The sequence below is a fragment of the Varanus komodoensis genome, unplaced genomic scaffold, assembly GCF_004798865.1.
Source record: "Varanus komodoensis strain SLA01 unplaced genomic scaffold, ASM479886v1 scaffold10, whole genome shotgun sequence".
NCBI lineage: Eukaryota > Metazoa > Chordata > Lepidosauria > Squamata > Varanidae > Varanus > Varanus komodoensis.
Window position 1 is genome coordinate 4,261,155 of NW_025335269.1, and position 22,958 is coordinate 4,284,112.

The 22,958-nt window shown below is 44.0% G+C and overlaps 1 protein-coding gene across 1 annotated transcript in view; it reads left to right on the top strand.

The window, feature by feature from the left end:
- Positions 1–22,958, top strand: part of AHRR (aryl-hydrocarbon receptor repressor) — a 60,075-nt gene that overhangs the window by 24,277 nt on the left and 12,840 nt on the right. Inside the window, exons 4-5 of the mRNA XM_044419116.1 lie at positions 13,906–14,006; positions 17,287–17,376. Of these exons, the coding sequence (XP_044275051.1) occupies positions 13,906–14,006; positions 17,287–17,376 (191 nt within the window). The remainder of the gene's footprint in view (positions 1–13,905; positions 14,007–17,286; positions 17,377–22,958) is intronic.

Below are 22,958 nucleotides of genomic sequence, written 5' to 3' on the forward strand. Positions count from 1 at the left end.
CTGAGGCTACTAACCAGCAGGTCATAAATCTGTTTGCATTGATGAACATCCCACCCCCAGCAAATGTGACCATCTGGTTCTTCGTCGTGGCCTCTGTGCATCACATATACGGGTGCTGCGCCTGCGCAGTGCCTAAGACCAGAAGATTGCAAAGCTAACGGTTTTTGGTGGGAAAATTCCGCTCCCCTCCCCCTCAGTGCTATAAATAGAGCAGAGTGTCTGCCATTTTCTCAGTCTTTTGCAACTGCCGTTCGCTGTGCCTCAAGCCTTTCTCTCTCGCTAGTATTGATCTGCGTTATCTACCCTTGTTGATTGCTATTATCTATATCTCCCAAGTGTATTCTCCTGTTCGAGTTCTTCTCCCGTTCACTCTCTAGCTTTCAAAAAACAAAAAAACAAAAAGATTATCTTTTCCTCTTTACTATCTTCTTTCTTATTTCCTCTTTCCGGTGGCGCAGCGGGCGGCTTTCCGCAAATGTTCCCAGTGTGGGTCGAAAATGTCCCCTACTGACCCACATGACCCGTGTCTCCTCTACTTGGGTGAGGGACACAGAACTGACAAGTGCAGCCATTGTCGGGCCTTCACTAAACAGGCGTGTAAAAATTGGGAGAACCACCTGAGGAAAATGCTGTGGGACCAGGCCCTCATGCAGTCCGACCAACTGGCCGCGAAACCTGCTTCCGCCTCTGCTGCGTCCCCACCGCGCCCATCGGCTGATGGTGCCCCGATTATGGAGGCCCAACAACCTTCTTCTCCCCCTCAAACAGAGGGAGAAGAGGAAACATGGCAGCTCTGAAAAATCCTCTGGCCACAAAAAGGCAAAGAAGGATAAGGCGGATAAGATGGCCCACAAGCCTAAAAAACCCGATCATGCTTGACACCGCGATTCGGGTTCCTCCATGCCATCGGTCCCAGCGGCCGTGATGGTACCAACGCCAACGGGCCCGACCCTGCAGACTGCCATGCAGGTTACTCCACCAGGGTCTCCTAAGTGGGTCATTCACTTGGTGCATTCATCTCCTGAGCGACCCGATGTGCCGTTGCACAAATTGATCTTGGATGGGGAGATCTGTGATTCTCCACTGAGGGCTCGTTCGCCTACACCGATGCCTCATCCTAGGCCAACTGTGGAATCTATTACCTCTCCGCCACGGCACCGATGTCACTCCTCGGACTGACCCATGGAGGAATGGGACCAGCCCCACTATGGCAGTCACCGCACAGGTTGGGAGGACTACCCTTCCTACGCTTACTGTCCATCGGCTCGGGAGCATACGTTTTCCCCAGTTCTGAGAGGGGCTCTGTCCACTTCCAGACCGGTGGGATTGGGGCACCCCACCTCGCCAGGGAACTCTTCTTCCAGCAGACCGCTGCAGTACGGGACCGACTCGGAAGAGTCCGAGGTGGCATTGACCTCGCCGGGCTTGGCGATTACTACTTAGGGGCCAGGATCTCCGGAAGACCCTCATGTCACTTTCGGAGAACTGATGGCAAGACTTGTTTGGTCACTAGAGGTCGAGGCACAACATCATATCGACCCTAGCACCGACAAGTTTTATGACATTGTTAGGGGTGAACAATCGGCTGCCATCAACCTGCCCTTGATAACAACTCTCCGCCAGGCCATGTTGCAACCTTGGGACCTACCGGCTCAACCCCAGCCTACGTCGCGTCGGTACGAGGTGATGTACTGAGTTTGGGAGCAGGACATACCATTCCTTCTGCATCACCCAAAACCGAACTCGGTAGTGGTCGAATCATCCCAAGGACGAGAGTCAAGGGGCCATACGGCACCTCGTGATAAAGAAGGAAGGAAGATTGATACGTTGGTGCACCAAGTCTATGCAGCCTCTGGACTCGGGCTTCATATCTCCAATTATGAATTAACGCTGGCCTGGTATCAATACTTCCTTATGCAGAAGCTTGATAACATCACTGCTTCTTTATTGGACCAGCAGAGAGACCTGGCTAGAGTGTTTATTAAAGAAGCCATGCAAGTCACCTTCTAACAATTATCAATGGCAAGGCACTACGTTGACTCCGACTCCAGGGCTCTGGTCGGTGCCATCTCTCTCCGCTGTCATGCACGGCTCCAGAGCTGCAATTTTCTGGAGGAAATGAAACGGCACATTGAAGAAATGCCATTTGACGGCTCCAGCCTGTTTCACGCGAGGACGGACCACAAGCTGAAGTTTATCCACGAGTCTCGGATGACCGCTCATCAGATGGAACTTGCAGCCCAGCCTCGACGTAAGTGGTCCTGGTCCCGCCCATCGTATAGACCTCAGCATTTCCCACCTAGACAGCAATTCCAGCAGTGTCAGCAGCATCGGAAGCAACCTCCACAACAATGCTTCCAGCAGGGCCACCACCAGTTCAACTCCAAGAAGCGTCAACGCTGACGGGCTCGGCGAACCTCTCCTCTTCTCCGACACCCACCCTCCCCTCTCCCTTTTGGGGATCGGCTACAAAGCCGACTCCCCATTTGGGAGTCCATCACATCTGATCGGTGGGTTTTATCCATTATTCAGCTCAGATATAGAATAGAATTTGACATCGTTCCTCCGTCAAGCCCGATCCGATTTACACCTCGTTCATCGGTGCTAGTAGACGAAGTTCTCCAACTGCTTCGTAAAGGAACGATCCGACAACTTAAACGTTCCAAGGGACTTCATGGATTCTGTTCGAGATATTTTACTGTCCCTAAGCGGGATGGTGGTCTCCGTCTGATCCTGGACTTAAGGGATATTAATAGGTTTATCAAGCCTAAGAAGTTTTGGATGACTACTCTTCAAAATATCCTTCCATTGCTGAGGAGAGAGGATTGGTTCGCCTCCCTGGACTTAAGAGATGCCTACTTTCATATTTCTATTCATCCCTCCCATAGACGTCTCTTACTATTTACGATTGGTTCCGACATACTCAAATTTAATGTACTCCCATTTGGACTAGCCACCGCACCATGAGTCTTCACAAAATGCATGGCTGCAGTGTGTGCACACCTTCAGGGTATCCAAGTGTACCCTTACCTGGACAACTGGTTAATAGTTTCCCTGCCCCGGGAAGGTCTTCTCTCAGCCATGGATACAACTTGTACTCTGCTGGATGATTTGGGACTGTGTATTAATCTTGAAAAATCGTCCCTTCTACCTTCACAGGTGATCGATTTCATTGAGGCACATCTCAACTCCACCCTAGCAAGGGCATTCCTTTCTCCGGCTCATCAAGACAGTCTTTGCTCATGGATCCATCGAATTCGACGAGACAGGACTGTTCCAGCTCTTTCGATGCAGAAGCTTCTGGTTTAAATGGCTGCTTCGGTGGCCACCGTTCCTCATGCCAGGCTTCGAATGCGACCACTTCAGTTATACTTCAACAGGATGTTTCACCCACAATGGGATTTGCCCAGCAAACCAATTCGTCTTCCGCTGTCCGTCCTACACACATTATCATGGTGGACAGTTCCAGACAATCTGAATGTAGGTGTTCCGTTCCACTCACCTCATCCAACCCTGACTCTTCATACTGATGCATCACTGATTGGTTGGGGTGCCGTATGTGCAGGGCTTCAAATGCAGGGCCCTTGGGACTGACAGGAATCAGCCAAGCACATCAACTATCTTGAGCTTCTGGTGATCTTCAAGGCTCTCCAATCCTTCAAGTATACTGTCCAGCGACACGTGGTTCAGGTTGCATCCGACAACATGGTTGCTGTGTTCTATGTGAACAAACAGGGCAGGATGAAATCCACTTCTCTAGCTCATCTGTTGATGAAGATCTGGGACTGGTGCATTTCGAAACACATAACTCTCCTGGCGGTTCATCTAGCCAGTACCGACAATGAAGAAGCTGATGTGTTGAGCAGGTGATTGTCGACGACTCACGAATGGGAGTTAGATCGACAGATTTGCCATCAGCTTTTCCTGCGTTGGGGACATCCAGACATGGACTTGTTCGCTACCCACGAGAACAGGATATGCAAAGCATTCTGCTCCTGGGCGGGCATCAGACCGGAATCAACAGGGGATGCCCTTATGATTCCGTGGTCCAACATCAACTTTTACGCTTTCCCTCCGATTCCACTGATTATGAAGGTCATATTGAAGATCATCCACGACAACGCTATGGGAATCTTGATCACACCCTGGTGGCTCCATCAAGCGTGGTTCTCCACTCTCCTTCGACTGTCCGACAACACTTTTCTCCATCTACCATCAATACCTCATTTGATAAAGCAGCAAGAGGGAGCTGTTCATCACCTGGACTTGACTTCATTGAGCCTCACAGCTTGGCGAATCCAATGACCCACGCTACTGACTTGGTACCGATGACTACACGAACACTTGGAATTTCCAGGTATGGAACCGAGACATCACTCGGATCCGATAGACTTTACCTCTGGGTCGATTACTCTCGATCCAGATATCCAGCGTATTATCGAATCTGCTCTAAGACCATCAACGTGAAGATCCTACGCGGCAAAGTGGCATTGATTCTCCTCTTTCGCGCAATCCAATTTGTTTACTGCTTTGTCGGCTTCTATTGAGAATATCCTACAGTTTCTTTTGGAGTTACATCATTCGGGACTTAAACCTTCATCTATAAAGGTTTATACAGCTGCGATCTCCTACTACCGCAGTGAAGTGCAGGGTTCATCGGTTTTTTCTCCACCAATTATTAGAAGATTCATCAAAGGACTACAGAATCTTCATCCTACAATTCATCTTGTCATGCCTACTTGGAGTCTCTCAGTTGTACTTCAAGCACTCACCAGAGCCCCCTGCAAACCTCTGGTGACTATTGACTTATGTCTATTACCCTTACTCATAGCTGTCACTTTGGCTCGGAGAGCTAGTGAGCTTTGTGCTCTTCGAGTAGATCCTCCTTATTTGAACTTCCACAAAGAGAAAGTTGTTCTTCGAACAGATTTGACATTTTTGCCCAAAGTAGCCACTCCATTCCATGTTAATCAGGACATTATTTTACCTGCTTTCTTTCCATTGCCATCGAACCCGATTGAAAGATCCCTGTATACTCTTGATGTGCGATGTTGTTTAGCATTCTACAGATCGCGTACAGAATCTTTTCAATAATCTAACCATCTCTTCGTGAAGTATTCTGAGCAGGACAAGGGTTCTCCGGTAATTTCGCAGAGACTTTTGAAATGGATTGTGCAAACAATTGTGCTGGCATATCAACTTGCCAAAATGGACTTACCCGTTTTTCCGGGGGGTCACTCCATGAGAGCAGTAGCAGCTTCCTCCGCCTTTGCTGCGGGAATTCCAATTCAGGACATCTGTAAAGCTGCAACTTGGGCTGCACCATGCACTTTTGCCAGGCATTATCACCTTGATGTGCGTGCCAGACAGGAATGCTCCTTCAGTAGGGCAGTCCTCTCCGCCATTCTTCGATGATGACACCCCCGTCCTTCGACTCTGGTAAGCTTGTTAATCACCCATATGTGTGATGCACAGAGGCCACGACGAAGAAAGGCAGGTTGCTGTCGAGGTGCTGCTCAACATGTAAACAACCCACACGTTCATGAGCAATAAAACTAAAGTCCTTTATTGCTACTCGTCTACAAGATTTACAACTCTACAGATAAGCTCTTCTGTTGAGGTCTTTGGAATGCAGATGTTAATTCTCTAATGGTGTCTCTCCCCGAGCCCACGTGGGACTAGCCCTCCTAGTCACGCCTTTCTTTGTTCTGGTGTAACAAGGTCTGCCTTTGCGCATATCTTCTCAGAATTCTATGATTGGTTGCTAGAGAAAAGTCTCTTATGCCCCCTGCGTCTCCTGTGTCATGTTCAGGAAGTTCAGTGTCAGTAGGAGGAGGGACAGCCCGCTCTGACTCCTTCTGAGTAGAACTCGTAGTGTCTTTTCTCTCGGGGCTCTCTTGCTTTGGTGTGGGCTCGGGTGTTTGCTCAATGGGCAGGGAGTCAGGGGGAGGTGCAGCTATCTGCTCAGCCACTCCCAAGCTAGGTTGCGGGGTTGGCTTTTGGATACAGGGTCCTAAGCACAAGAGCTCCTTGTGAGGTGCTGTCTCTGTTGGGGCTTCAGGCACGACGGTTGCTGTCCTGTAAATGTCGTTCTTCGAGTGGCCATCTGTGCATTCACGCAACCCACCTGCTGGCCCCACTCGGTGTCAGTGAGTGGATCCTCTGTCAGTACCATGTTTCATTTTATACTCATGGTCCCTGACGAATTCATTGTAATATATATCTCTCCCTAGAGGGGGCCAACATCCAGTCTTGTAAAGACTGAGAAAATGGCGGACACTCCGCTCTATTTATAGCATTGAGGGGGAGGGTAGCGGAGTTTTCCCGCCAAAAACCGTTAGCTTTGCAATCTTTCCTGCCTTAGGCACTGCACAAGCACAACACCCATATGTGTGATGCACAGATGGTCACTCGAAGAATGATAGAGGTAAGCAACCTGCCTTTCCTAAAATGCATTGAGCTATGATAGCATACTTGTTTTTTCCACCCTGTTACTGGATGTTCAGTATACAAGTGACTGTTGCCCACTAGCAGCAGATTGGAGTTTATCTGGGAAAACATGGCTTGGGACAGAAACTGCCTTTGTGTGGATGATTCCTTCTGGTTCTTCTTACGCCTCATGGAAGTTTTTGAAACCTCTGACACTGGTATAATTCTGAACCATCATTCTAGATCAGGACTTCGTGTTAGGATGGTTTAGTTTTATCTGGAAGAAAGGGTTCAGAATGTGATAGAGTGTCTTCCATGTCTTGGCATTGCTACTGCTGGTTCAGGTCTCCATCTTTTCTCCTATTCTGTGAAACACCAGCAAAAATTCTTTGTGAAGAACTGGCTGAAGTTATCCTGAAGTTTTGGTTAAAATGTAATGGATGTTCAAGAACTTAAGGGTGTTTACAGGTTTATTCTTTATTATATATTGTCTTAGATGTGTATAACTTGTTTTAAATGTTTGTATTTTGGAAGAAATATGGTATCACTGTACTATTTTTATGAATTAATGTAAACCAATAACTGTGGCTATTGGGTAGTATAGAATGAAAATAAATAATCATCCATGTGCAGATGTCATGCAGCTCCAACTTTTCTTAACTCAGCAAGTTGGTGAAAACCCTAAGTGAGCATCTGGGAGCAGTATTGGATGGATGTGTATTCATACTATTATTATGCAAACTACCATTATGCAAATTACCATTATTATGTAAACTAAAAACAAACAAGCATTGCCTCAGGCTCACATATAGTATCCTCATTCAGCAGAGAGAGCCAAAAGTTCCAGGCAGGCTTTGCCAAGCTGATCTTGCCTCAGTAACACACATCCTAGTTGTTACCAGGCTTGATTACTGTAATGTGCTCCACATATTGCTGCCCTTAAAGATGGTCCAGAAATTACATTTTTTTTTCAGATGGGGTTTAGAATAAGAAAAGAAAAATACAAATGACAAGATAAGGGTTTTTTGAAGTAAAGTTGAGGGGAAAAGAGGTTTTAAGTCATAAGGAATGAATGAGCTAGGGAGTGAATGAATATGAGGCGCTGGAGACAGTGGATGAAAACAAACTGGAGAAAATGGCAGGAGTTCCTTCTTTATATAGCACTGGGGGAAGGGGTGGGCTAAGAAATTGCTGTCTATCTAACAACAGGCCCCGCGCAGGTGCAGAGCCCATATGTGTGACGCACTGCAAGATCAGTCTCTTGGGGAGCCTTGGTGAGTACTGCGGACAGGGCCATTTCTGTTGTGGCCCCACATCTGTGGAGTGCTCTTTGTCAGGTAAACTGTTTGGTAGCCTTTAGGAAGATTTTAAAGGTAGCATCAGATTAAATTTTCCTTTAATGAGGTTTTATTTGCTTCTGGTTTTGCTATTTTGTTATATTTTATTTATTATTTTATTGTCTTAACATTCTTGTTAAGATTTGATTGTGAATTTTCAAATTTGAAGCCTGCTGTAATTCACTTATTACAGTAGCAGCAACAGTGATACAGGAGAAGAGAACTTGTGCTCTAGTTTGGACTGTTTGTTAATAAAGATGGGAAGGGAGAACTTAGCTTCTAAAGACAAAGGTATCAGGACTTGTCTGTATGTGGTATGTACAGTCACTTGCAAGTATGTGCGGCAGCAGCAACAGATTAGTTGTCCATTCATATTTCAAAAGAAAGCATTTTGCAGGTGATCAGACATATGACTTCTTTATTTTAAGGCTTGGAGGGGCGGGAGGGGGGGCGGAGACCAGGCTACAAAAAGTACAGTGCAGAAAATGCTTGGGCTCTTCTCCCTATTCTGCCTTTATGTCCCCCTTCCCAGGTCAGTCGCTGCCTCACACAAGTGGTGCGCTCATACACAGGGCTGTCCTTGTTTGCATTTGTGAAATGTTTGGAGGGTATGAAGGCATTTCTGATGTAATGCATCCTTGATATATTCCACTCCATTGCCTTTCCTCCCCACTTGCCATACAAATGCTTCCATTTTTGAGGTTTTTCTGCAATTGCACATTCATCTCTCATCTTTGTAACCATCCTTCCTCTAATATTGACTAGTCTCAAAACTCTTTACTATGAGCCTTGGCAATCATTCCTGTCAGATCTCTTGTATATAAATAAATCCTCAAGTTCTAGTAACTTTCAACAAAGTAAGATTATGGGTTTAGAAACAATGTTTAGTTCTTTGGTAGTAAGTTTCACTTTACATATGCTGGGTTTGTTTTGATTTAATATTTAAAACTGCATTTGTATGCACAGTTATTACTTGGGTAACTTAATAAAATGTACAGGATCGGTTTGTTAGGTGGCAATCTTGTACACACTTGCCTGAGAGTTAATCCCAGTGAACTCAGTAGGATTTAGTTCAGAGGATTGCACCATTTAGTTCAGAGGATGGCACCATTAGTCTTAGGTGACAAGTCTGAGAATGTGCTTAGAGCAATCCTATACACACTTACCTGAGCAAATTATATATATCTGACTTTCAGTTGTTTCTGGCTCTAAAATGTATGATTAAAAATAAGCAGCCAGTTTGCTGTCCCTTGAAAACTGAAAATAATGAAAACAATTACCTGCCATGGTTTTAGTGCCCACCTGACACTGGGCTTATCTTTCAGCAAGGTTGTGTGTCTTTTTATGTAAACAGTTTACATCACTGTTTTACATGGCTTGGAATCTTGGCTAGTATCAACTACAGTTGTGCATGTGTTTTTGCCTGAGTTGAAAAAAGAAATGTTTAGAAGTTTTCAGGACAGACTCCTCTAAGAGCATTCCTAGTTCACATAATCATATTTTCCTTGATCAGTAGTAGTGCTTGTTAAATCCCCAGTGTAACAATTTTTGACACTTATTTCAACTGTGTCATCTTTATATCTGTGTGTAAACAAGAGGTGGGGAGAAGCTGCTGCTTTAAAAGATAGTAGGTGGCTGTATTGTTACAGTAAACCATCGCTGCACAGGGATTGCGTGACTGCAGCAGGCTTAGTCGCAACCTCAAAAAAGTGGTTATGAAAGTGATCTTTTGATCTGAGGAACAGAGATCTGATGCATGATAGACCAGTAATGCATAAATGAGCTGCTTTCTCTGTTTTTCTGCCCTGCTAAGAGAAAATGGGTTTGCTATAATCCTGACCTTACCCTTTGGAACAAAGCAATGAGATGAAAAACAGCATCTAATTAGTAATGGCTTCTTATTGTCTTACAGTTCTTGAACATTTTCTATAAAACATTTTCTATATTCCTCTGCCTGGTAGTTTGCATGGGAAGTAAAAAGAATATTTGTATAGACTGTGGGGTTAAGAAACCCACTCAATGTTTGGGCTTTGTTTGGGAAATCTGAAGCACTTCATTAAAAACAAAGCTGTTAGCCAAAACATCTTCCATAATCAAAGTGTGCTGAAGTGTGTTCATGCATGAGTATCTCCCCTAAGACAGTAGGCATTTTCATGTTTGATAGAGCTTATTAATTGTTTTGAGCAACGAAGGTTACTTGGATTTACTTCTCCAAGAGTAACTCACCACTGTATTTTTGTTGTTGCTGTTGTTGTTTTTAATCAGGACTGGGAAAGATTTAGGGAATTACTGTTAGAGTAGACTGTAGTCTTCCCCAACTTTAAGCCCCAGCAGCCCCAGCTGACATGGCCAATAAGCAGGAATACAGAATCTTATACTCCAAAATACTTTGAAGGCACCAGATTGGCTAAGGTTGGAGCATGTGGTACTCAACAGGGTGGACCAAAAGATAAAGCACTATCATATATCCTATAGGTTAGGGCAGTATTATTATTTTTAATATAGAAGATATGAGGCTAAGGCTGAGAATGGCTTGGCAACGGAAAAACTTAAAATGGGGGATTCTTGAGACATACCTCCATCTCTAAGCCATAGCACTACATCAGAGTCAGAAATGGCATTGATTTGACATGAATGCCCATTTTCCTAGCAGAACAAGTTAGGTTCATGATTCAGCAATAAACTTACACTCTTCTTAATCCTAAAATCTGAGTTAAGCCACTGATCTCTGTGAAATGACTGGAAAAAGGGCCACTAGGTTACCTCATGATGAATACAAATACTTTTATAATAGCTGCTTTATAGGTCAACTGTAACCTTTTAAAATTGTCCAGATGTTACTCTCTCACACATCATCAACACAATTTGGATCACAGGCCTGTGCTATATTAACATCTTCTTATATAAATGCTGCTTGTTTTATGCTTAGCTCCCAAAACAACATTATAACCAAAGTAATGTCTGTATTCTGCAAGGAATATAGGACTATATTCTACAAGGAATACGCTTTTGTGCCTGCCCTTGTCTGTCTGTAAAACAGAAATGTAAACCGCAGTGTGTGGTTTCTGATACCACATGTGTATGTGTATGCAAGACTGATTCTGATAGCACTTTAATTTCATGTGAGTGAAAAGAAATTATCCTCTGATATATGCAAATCTCCCCAAGTTGGGAGTGGTAGTTCTGTGTATATACGATAGATTGCAAACTATGGCATATTACAGCTATATGCACATCTCCCTTAACATACTCAGCTTCATAAAAAAATCTTTTTAGCAGAAAGACAGCTGTTCATTGTGTTCCGGCCACAATTTTATACACACTTTCCTGGGACTATATCCCACTGAACTCAGTGGGATTTATTTCTGAGTAGACAAATACAAGGTTGCACTGTTACTTAGATATTAATGAGCTAACTCCTTTAGTAGTGAAGTCAAGACTGCAAAAATAAGAGTTTTCACCATTTTGTTGAGTTGCATGCATAATTCTATTCACATTCTAAGTATTCCTCTAAGAAAGCAGGACTGTAGTTTGTGCAAAGTTTTACAGACCCACCACAGAGATAATTGTCACAAATACAACTAACCTGCTTACTGTATGCATGTCTGTATGTGCATGCATAAGAGTGTGTGTGCATGTGTGCTCACGCATCTCTAGCCTCCTAGGCTTTCATGCAAGAAAAAGTTTACAAAGATACTCTTTTAACTTGCCAATTTCTTCTTTTTCCTCTAATAAATTATTTTCTGGTTTTCATTGTTTGGAAGCAGAATATTCCAGAGAACAGATAAAAATATGAAATTAGGTCCCATTACATGAAGGCTTAACCTTCATGAAGAACATTCCTAACTTGCCAGGCGTCATCAATATTTAACAGCTGTTGTTATGAAGAATTTCATAGGGGAATGTGGGTTGCCTGTTCGCACGCAACAGCTTAAACAAGAGCCAGGCCACTGTCAGTTGCATGGAAAGACTGACAGTCAGTTCTCCTTGCGTGACAGTGAAGCCTTGGTTACTCAGCATTATTCTTTTATACCAAAGGCGTGTTATCCCCCTGGTGTTTCTTTCAGGGCGGGGGGAATCCTCTGCTGGGGAGGAGGGGAAGGAAGCAAAGGGTGGAGATTTCAATTAAGTGGCTCTGTGCCCAGCACTTGCTCACATGCAGGGAAGAGTTTTCTACAAACTCTAATCACGCAAGCTGTCAAAATACAGAACAGCCCACAAAACTCTGAGTTGCTTGTTAGAGGGCAGCACTTCCTCATAGGAAGCATGAAATTCTAATGGAAGAGTATAAGTTATTTTATCTCCCCTCCTCCCCTGTTTTTAAGGGGCTGGAAAGATTGAAAAGGAAAAAATAGCTGAATTTTGAAGCTTAAGTAAATGATACGTGTTATGCATTTAAAAGTTCAGAGCCAACATTTTAAAAACTTTTCTCAAGAAAGAGAAGATCAAAAATAACCCATTACATAGGAAAAAGGAAAAAAGAACCCTGTTACTGCTGGCAATTGTTTTGTCAGCCACTGCTAGACTTCACTTAGCTTACATACTGTGGACACTTGGAATATGTGAGGTGCTGTTGACTTCTTCAGATCAAATTGAATTGCAAAGTGTGAAGGCAAGTTGTTTTGTGTACATCCAGTTTTCTAGTGCACATGGTGAAATAGCTGTGATAGTATGCAGCAAAGAAATTGCTAGATCTGGGCTTATGGGGCCATTATCTATATCACAGGGGTCCACATCTATTTCCCATGACCCTGGATCTATTCTCTAGAGCCCTGTATATCCCTTGGTGCCCATGAAAAGGGCTTTTTCCTCAGCTTAATTGTCACACAGAGGCCAAATTTCAAGGAGAGGATTAATTCTTCCCTTTCCAATTGCTGCAACACCCTCCTCCACAGTGCAAAAAGAAGGGGAAAACTCCACCACAAAATCTTCCCCTGCATGTTTTTAGGGGAAAAACATTTTCCATTGGTTTTGGGATAAACCAGGACAGGGTATAAATTAACTGCTTTAGCTTTATTTGAGATTATTTGGATATGACATTAATTGGCTGGTTTTGCCTCGTATGGCATTTAAATATATTTTAGCAAATATTGATTTATTGGCATGTATCAATATAAATTAGCACATACAGATTTCTGCCATAGGGCCCTGGGTCTTGAATCCAGTATGCAGATACAAGATGCAGATAGCTGATAGAAGGGTTAAGCCAACTGAGCTGCCATTAGCTACAAAAACAAAACCAACAAACTTTGGGCAAGGTTTGAAAACTGCCCAGTTACCATTTTGTGATCCCATTGGATATATATTCTTTCTGAAAAATAAGATTCATATTTTGGGTTGCAAATGTTCATGCAGAATAGAAGGAGCACTCTGATAGTGCTACCCTTGGCTGCCAAGTTGATCTGCAGTGCATTATTGGGTCGATGGCAGTGAAATTTAGAAGTGGGATCCCTGTGTCAGGACTGGGGCATTTCGCTTTTTAATCCAAAGATAACCCTAGATATTGGATGTGGCAGAAAGATGGCTAATCAGAATATCTTATATGCAAAAACAAAAGCTTGTCATCAGTTAACTGAAGAGGGATAACTGAGCATTCAAAGACAACCTTGTGTCAAAATTTACAGTGTGATGTTTGGACAAATTTTCAAAATAATCTTGTCTTAATATGTTTTCTATTTGAGATTGCACTGTTTTTCAGATTTTAAAGAAAATGTTTTACACAATTTTCAGTGTGCTGTAGTGTGCTTCAAATCTAAAACTTTTTAACAAGTGAGACTTTGAACTAACCACAAAGACACTAAAATTAATGATAGCCTAGCAAAGGAAAAAATGTCAAAATAAGGTCCAGAAATACCTTGGCTTGGATCCAGGATCTTCATTCAGTTGACAGAAGAGCTCCAGACATGGCAAGTGACTCCCCACCCCCACAGATCGCTGTTCAGTGGGGTCCCTGACCCCTTTGGATAGTAGTTTCAGCAAGCTGGAGGGGGGACACTGGAAAGAAGCAGGCAGGGAAGTCCATTTCTGCCAGCCCAGTTGCATGTATCTATACCTGGATCCAGCCCAGTAAAATTCAGTTGTTGTTGTTTTGACATTGCTACAGATGTCAAATATATACTGATTTCATTCTTTCCAACAGTCATTCAAGAAAAGCACTTGAGAAAACAAGCAAGCCAGGGAATAAAAGAAGCTGGCTTACCCAAGGAACCTGCCATTCCAGAAGGTGGATTCTTACTAGAGGTGTGTGATAGACACCGTTTTTTTCAACTTGACTTGCACAGAAGTATGCATGAGCTGTAACCCCATAAATATGTTGTGGATCCTGATCGCAAAACCTTTTGTATGTTAATTATTGCCTGAAAGGAAAAAAAAAACTTTCTAAAGGTGCCTTGCTTGGAGTTTGTTCTTTCTCACCAGATGATAACAGATGAGGGACTATTTGCAAAGCTGTCAAGTGTATTGGTCTTCTGTAAATTGTAGTTTTTGCGGCATGCACTTGAAAGGAACAGTACAACCCTGTGCATGTTAAGTCAGAAGTCTTACTGAATTCAGTGGGTCATTTACTGGGGTTGCTAAGGTTGCAGCCTAAATTAGCTTCATCACAGAATGGTAATGGCTGCTTATAACAACCTGAGGCATACTGTAACTATTCATTGTAGAACAGCCTCTTCCAACCTGGTTCCCTCATGATGTGTCAGACTACGAATCTAAAAGCATAACTGGCATTATGGAGCAATTCTATCCTTTTTTCTCCTCAGTGAATTTTTTGTGATAAGAGAAAATAACAGAAGTGTTAGGAAAACACAGGAGGGTTACAAGGAGAAAATGACAATGTCTGGCAGGCCCCCATAAAATTCTGAGAATGAGGCAAAGCGTTGTCTGGAAGCATCCTTAATGGATAGGGGTGGAATCTACCCTTTGCTGTCTCCAAATTGCTGACACTGGGTGATGCATTGGTAGGGACCCTCTTTCAACCCATGGATCAAATTCAGTTTTATGAAAGCTCTTGGGTGGGGATGCTTCAGTGGTGGGCAAGACTAGTGGCAAAGACAGTGGAGTCCAAGGTACAAAAATACCAGCATTTTGTAGTTTGAAACACTTATTACCATTAATGAAACCATTGAAGAACACTTTTAGCATCTTGGGAAAGGCTGCACAAATGCTGAGAAACCACCAAATTGTTAGTGGTTGGGGAGAACATGGTGTGGCTCTCTGGGGTACCTCAGGAGGGCTGGACTCAGTTCCTGGGCTTGAGGGAGGTTCTCCATCCCTGTCATAACAGATACAGTCAAGCATACCCGTGTGTTACAGTACAATTGGAGAAGTTCCTTCTAAGCAGTTTGTTTTTCCCATTATACTGTTTACAAGCTTATCTCCTTGTGAAATAAATGCAAGAATGTGTGTTCTATTTCCAAATGCTGGAAATGGCCAATTATTTGGAAAAGAGATTAAAAAGGGCCATGTCCTCATTAAAGGAAGCTGTTTCAGATAAACTGAAAGTTCATATTCTAAAAATGTCATACTATCTTGCGTGACTTCAAACTACGTTAAAGTGAAGCATGTCTGAAGGCCTTTACTGTTGTCCTTTGGGAGCCATAGCAACCTCCTCTCTGGAGAGTGCAATATGAGTCATTCTGTTTCTTTATTTCAAGGAACAGTAATAAGAAAAATAAATGTGCCTCAGGACTTAAAAACAAAACAAAAACTTTTACTAACTGTGACCTTGACCAAGACTGCTTTGAAGTGTTTTTTGGCAGGTCTTTAGTTAGAGCACTAAAATGAAAAAGGGGTGGGAAAAGGGCATTATAAAAGACCTTGCCAAGTGAAATTATGCTTTCTTTATAATTCATCTTCATTCTTTATTAATGTTTCTTAAATATATTCATAGAAGAAACATGCAAGTTCCACCTGAGAAATATTATGGTCATTATCACCCCACACCCCAATTGAACTTACTGTGAACTGTGATGGGCAAATTGCTTGTTAAGTAGCAGGTGCAGCATATCGTGACTATATAATTGGATCTGCATGTTTGCTGAAGAACATAAAGTACATTTTCTAGCAAAGTACTTTTTCCCTTTGGTAGAGAATAAACAATTCCATTCCTTGTGTAGCATGTAAGATAAAAAAGTGCATCCCAAAGACTCCACTTTACCACAGACAAATGTTCACAATACTTGTTTCTTATTCTTCAAGAGCTTGTCCTGGAAACTTTGCCTGTTATTGATTCCATATGGATTTACCACATACAGTCATCTGCATACATATATTAAAGCATAAAAGCTTTGTTTATTTGTAGCTTTCTTCTGCTTTATAAAAAATATTTTTAAAAAATCATATAGAACAGCTTTTTAGTAGCCAGCTGGGCTATTTTATTAATAACACAGGGATAAGATTCCCAACAAGTTTATAGAGTTGTTATCATACAATATTTGCTTCATTCCTAAACAGGTGACAGATTGTCAGCTTCCAAGCTGGGCACCAGGAAGATCCAGAATTGATTGTATTATAGTTGAAGAGATGGATTTTATGTATGTGGCAATTTACAGTGCAAGATAAGCAAAACAAATAACCTGTCCCTAACAAGGGAGCATATATAGACTAAAAGTTGATTATGTAGTAGATAACTTAAAGGAGATGCAAAAGCAGCAGGGGATAATTATGAGCAAATGCAGTTATATAGGCTTAACTGCAGGTTATCTGATCTAGCTCTGTATCAAGGCAGAGTGGGAATGTATTAGAATATTAGGAATACATGGTTTTGTAGTAAAGAAGACAATCTGGAGGAACCACTATGCAGAATGTTTCCCACGAAAGAATGCAGGACAAAATCTTCATCTAAAAGAGATCATCTTCCTGGTAGGGCTCTTTGCAACATAAACAGTGCTGAAGCAAGGAAAAAATTATAAAGAGGGAAGCATCCCCAAGCAAAGCTTTTGCTTGTTCTGGCACTTCCTATTTTCTTGTCACAGTCCTGTGACAGTCTGTGTTAACAGATTGGCTAAGGTTATTAAATATCTTCAGAGATCTAATGAATTCTGGAGACATGAGCATTATCAAGTTCACCAGGGTAGTTCAAGTTCAGAGGGTCTTGTGACTGGCACAGTACAGATTATGGATCATTTTAGCCTGCAGCTAAAATATGTATGTATTGATGAGCCTGTGTGTCACATTCCATTATTTATGCTTAGTATAAACATTGAGAATTTGCTGCTGAATTCTTTGGATGGATGGATCCATATGAACACGCTTTTTCTTCCTTGCATTCAGTATCTGTTTGAATCTTGTTTAAATAATAACTGCCCTTTTCAGAATAAGCACTCTCTTCATTGACATAAATATATCCTTCCAGGAAATCCTGCCTAACAATCTGTAGCTAAGTACTTGGGCATGTTCACTACATGGCAACTTAAGAAAAAGGTGCTCAGGAAGCAGAATATGACATCGAGAGTAAATAAGCAAAATATACTTTTGACCATTTTGTTTCATTATTATTTTTATGGCTTCTTTTTCTCCCCAGTCGCTAAGTGGTTTTGCATTGGTCGTGAGTGCTGATGGAATGATCTTCTATGCATCACCAACAATTGTGGACTATTTAGGATTTCACCAGGTAAATACAGAACTAAATGGCTCTGCTCCTGCAAGGCTTCTTTACCTGATTTCAGATGATTGATCCCTTTTGCCCTTTAACTGCAGTCCTTTAGAACAGATCCCATGCAGTTCAGAGGGACTGCTACTCTTCCTGAACTTTTCAGGGGCTGCAGAGAAGAGAAAAAATGGTTGTGTAATTCTGCTTTCCACTTGTACAACATTTAGATACAACCCCTAGAAAGTTGCATATTCAGGTGCATTTATATCACTCTTCATTGGCCATAGTCACATGTCACACCAAGCCACCCTGACAATAAGATGGTGGGCTGGTTAGTCAAGTGCAGGCAAACAGATGATTGGGCTCACTGTGGGTTTTTGGCCCCCTATATTTTCCCCTCCCTCCCATTTGGTCCTCATGTTGGTATGTTGGGTGCACCATGACTGACCTGTCTCCCTGCTTGCCACGATTGGCTCACCATGGCTTTATTTCACCTCCCCTTTCTTTTTCTTTTTTCTTTTTGGATAGTTTGAGAAGATTAGCTTGACAGCCAGAATCTACAATCCCCTTTTTGAAAGCTGCTCCCCGCCCCTTCAAAGCATATGAGTAGTACCTAGAAGAGACTGTCAGTGCCTGGCACATCTTTTTAAATTAAGATTTTTTTCCACATAAAATGTGCACACAAAAAGGTGTGTGTGTGTGTGTATTAGGCACATGTGAGCATCTGAGGGAATTTGAAGCCCCAGACGTGGCAATGTACTGGGGGTCTACCTGCTGTCAAATGTAGCAAGTACCACACCTAGACACTGCTCCAAAGACTCCTTTTCCAACTTGGGTTTGGTTTGGCAACTGCCAAATGGCAAGTCCGCTCCATGGATCACTGCCTTGTCGTGTTGAAGGGGGCTTATGTAGTACAATGAAGCTATGAACTATGTCATCCAGGGGCATCCAAGACGGACAGGTCATAGCAGAGAGCTTTGACAAAAGGTGATCCACTGGAGAAGGAAATGGCAACCCGCTCCAGTATCCTTGCCATGAAAATCCCATGGACAGTACCAAAAGGCAAAAACATATGATGCCGCAAGATGAGCCCCTCAGGTTGGAAGGTGTCCAGTGTGCTACTGGGGAAGAGCAGAGGGCTAATACTAGTAGCGCCAGAAAGAATGAAGCGATTGGACACTCAGTTGCGGAAAGTAGAAAAAAGCACTAGGCCATTCAGGTATGACCTGAATCATATTCCTGATGAATATACAGTAGAGGTGACAAACAGATTTAGACAGAGTGTTTGAAGAACTATGGATGGAGGTTCGCAACATTGTACAAGAGGTAGCAACTAAAACCATCCCAAAGAAAAAGAAATGCAAGAAAGAACAATGACTGTCTGAGGAAGCTTTACAAATAGCTGAGGAAAGAAGGGAAGCGAAAGGCAAGGGAGAAAAGGAAAGATACAAACAATTGAATGCAGAATTCCAGAGAATAGCTAGAAGAGATAAGAAGGCCTTCTTAAATGAACAGTGCAAAGAAATAGAAGAAAACAATAGAATAGGGAGGACCAGAGATCTCTTCAAGAAAATTGGAGGTATGAAGGGAACGTTTCATACAAAGATGGGCATGATAAAGGACCAAAATGGCAGGGACCTAACAGAGGCAGAAGAGATTAAGAAGAGATGGCAAGATTACACAGAAGAACTATACAAGAAAGAGCTTAACGTCCCTGATAACCACATGGGGTGGTCACTGACCTCGAGCCAGACATCCTGGAATGTGAAGTCAAATGGGCCTTAGGAAGTCTGAGCAAAGCTAATGGAGGGGACAGTATACCAGATGAGCTATTCAAAATCTTAAAAGACGATGCAGTAAAAGTGCTACACTCAATATGCCAGCAAATTTAGAAAACTCAACAGTGGCTACAGGGTTGGAAAGGTCAGTTTAAATTCCAGTCCCAAAGAAGGGCAATGCCAAAGAATGTTCAAACTACTGCACCATTGCACTCATTTCACATGCTAGCAAAGTTGTGCTCAAAATCCTACAAGCTAGGCTCCAGCAATATGTGGACCAAGAACTAGCAAAAGTACAGGCAGGATTTCGAAGAGGCAGAGGAACTAAAGATCAAATTGCTAACATACGCTGGATGATGGAGAAGCTAGGGAGTTACAGAAAAACATCTATTTCTGCTTCATTGATTATGCTAAAGCCTTTGATTGTGTGGATCACAACAAATTGTGGCAAGTTCTTAGAGAGATGGGAGTGCCAGACCATCTTATTTGTCTCTTGGGAAACCTCTATGTGGGTCAAGAAGCAACAGTGAACTGGACATGGAAATACTGATTGGTTCAAAAGTGAGAAAGGAGTTCGCCAAGGCTGTATTTTGTCACATTGGCAGAGCAGTAGAGTGTTGGGGGCTCCCTGCTGAGGGGCACTGAGGCGGTGGTGTGCCGCCCCAAACCTGGAGACAAGGGAGGTTTGCTGCCTGCCAGGCGCATGCATCCGGCATGTGAAGGACAGAGTGGAGCGTCTTGTTCGCTCCGGATTCACCAGCCGCTCCTGGTGATCCATGTGGGCACAAACGATGTGGCCAGGCAGGGTGTGGTTGGGACCACCAGGGACTTCGAGGCCTTGGGGAAGAAACTCAGGGAGCTAAAGGCCCAAGTGGCCTTCTCATTGATCTTACCAGTCTGGGGATTTGGGCCAGGCAGGGACAGGAGGATCTCTGAGGTGAATGACTGGCTTAGGGTGTGGTGCCAGAAGGAACGCTTCGGGTTCCTTGACCACGGCACCCGGTTTCTTGCCAATGGACTTCTGCCAAGGGATGGGTTGCACCTCACGAGGATGGGGAAAATGTCCTTTGGAGATGCTCTAGTGAGCTTTGTCTGGAAGACTTTAAAATGAGCTGGGGGGGGGGGAGGTTCAGGTCCCCCAGAAACATGTCTGCACTGGTCAAGTGTGGGGAGAGGATCATGGCTCTGGAAGCAGGGTTTTAGAGGTACTACAGGGACTGACAGGACTGACAGAGAGGGGCCAGGTAGCTGGGAGGAAGGAGGAGGCTGGGAACTCCAAGGAAAGGAAGTGGTGGGAAGGAGTTGAGGTGCATGTACACCCATGCTAGGAGTATGGGTAATAAGCAGGAAGAGCTTGAAGCTCTCCTGGGAATAGGAGGGTATGACCTGGTGGGAATTACTGAAACTTGGTGGGATGAAATGCAAGACTGGAATGTGAACATAGAGGGGTATCATCTTTTTAGAAAAGACAGGAAGGGAAAGAGAGGTGGGGGCATGGCTTTATACGTCAGAGAAGGGATAGGATGCAGTGAAATAGAATGCAGGACAGACGGGGATTCGGCAGAGGCAGTCTGGGTGAAACTTAGGGGTTTTGACAGGGAAAGGGACCTGACAGTGGGGGTATGTTATCGCCCTCCAGGTCAGCTTGAGACCCTGGATGATGTCCTGACAGGCCAGATTCTAAGGGTATCTCGGGGGGAGACACAGTAATTATCGGAGATTTCAATCTCCCGGATGTTAGTGGGGGGCTCACTTGGTGGTTACAGTCAGGTCACGTCGCTTCCTAGAGGCTATAGAGGGAGGGTTTTTCACACAGAGGGTCCGAGAGGCGACAGGGGGAAACATCCTTGACTTGCTCTTGACCAATAGAGAGGAGCTGATAGATGAAGTACAGATTAGGGGAGCTCTGGATGGGGGTGATCACTCCATCCTTTGCTTTGAGATCAGGGGACTGGGGATGTGCAGCAGGTTGAGCACTAGAAGCTGGGACTTCAAGAGGGCCAACTTTGGCCAGCTGAAGGCCAGACTGGGGAAAGTCTCCTGGGATAGGTTACTGGAAGGTAAGCGAGTTGAGGGGTGGATGGCACTCAAAAGGGAGGTTTTTGAGGCACAAGCCTTGACGATACCTCTAGTTAGTAAGGTGGGGAGGTGGAGGAGAGTTCCGCCAGGGATCTGAAAGGAGGTGGTTAGAAGGATTACACTAGACGCAAGAGAAACCTCCATAGGAAGTGGGTACTGGGGCAAATAGACAAAAGGGTATACTGGGAGGAGGAGGCCCGTTGCAGTAGGATTCTTCGCAAGGCTAAGACTGATTACGAGCAGAGACTTGCCAAGAATATCAAGAGAAACAAAAATGGCTTCTATCAGCATGTAAATAAGAAGAGGAAGGGGAGACAAGTGTTGGGACCACTAAATAAGGAGGAAGGAGATCCAGTGATATGAGGGAACAGGCACAGATGCTAAATGACTACTTTGCCTCTGTGTTATCCCCAAAGCTGGATGGGGGAGATCCGCATAGGAGATTAGATGAGGCCGGAGACTTAGGGGCACAGATTAGAGTCACCCCCCAGAAGTCAAGTGGCTCCTCAGGACATTGGACATTACAAAGGCACCAGGCCCTGATGGGTTACACCCGAGAGTACTTAGAGAGTTGGCAGGGGTCCTCTCATGCCCACTGGCCTCCATTTTTGAGGCCTCGTGGAGAATGGGTGAAGTTCCAGAGGACTGGAGGGTGGCATCAGTGGTCCCAATTTTCATAAAGTGTAGTAGGAGGGACATGGGGAATTACAGACCTGTTAGCCTTATGTCCATTGTAGGAAAAACAATGGAAAGTCTCATAATAGAGAGAGATCAAGTGATTCTAGATAGGGAAGGGAGGCTGACAGCCACACAACACGGCTTCCGCAAAAACAGGTCCTGCCATACAAACCATGTGGAATTTTATGACAAGGTTTCAAGATGGCTAGATGGAGGGGATGTAGTGGATGTGGTATACCTGGATTTCAGCAAGGCCTTTGACAAAGTGCCCCATGATATCCTGGTGGAGAAACTGAGGAGTCTTGGAATACACCAAAGCACTCTCTGGTGGATTAGGGCGTGGTTGACTGACTGAAAGCAGAGGGTTACCATTAGTGGGGAATCGTTGGGATGGTGGCCAGTGACAAGCGGGGTCCCCCAGGGCTCTGTCCTGGGGCCAGTCCTCTTTAATCTTTTCATCAATGACATGGAAGAAGGGGTGAACAGTCTGCTGATCAAATTCGCAGACGATACTAAAACTGGAGCAGTGGCCACAACTGAGGAGCAGGTACTGCAGATCCAAAAGGATCTGGACAGACTATGGAAGTGGGCAGGAGACAACAGGATGGTGTTCAGTGTGGATAAGTGCAAGGTCTTGCACTTGGGGCATAGGAATAGGTGTCATAAGTACAGGTTAGGTGACAAGTGGCTGGAGAGCAGCACTTGTGAAAGGGACCTCGGGGTACTGGTTGACTGCAGGCTAAACATGAGTCAGCAGTGTGATGCAGTGGTCAAGAAGGCAAACACCACCCTTGGTTGCATTGCCAGAAGTATGGCTTCTAGATTGAGAGAGGTATTACTACCACTCTATACGACTCTGGTGTGCCCGCAACTGGAATATTGTACTCAGTTTTGGGCCCCTCATTACAGAAAGGATATAGCCAGGTTAGAGTCAGTGCAGCATAGGGCCACAAGGTTGGTGACCTGTTTCAGGGGATGGGATATGAGGTGAGACTGAGGGAACTGGGTCTTTTCAGCCTGGAGAAGAGGAGACTCGGATGGGATCTGTTGGCAACATACAGTTATGTG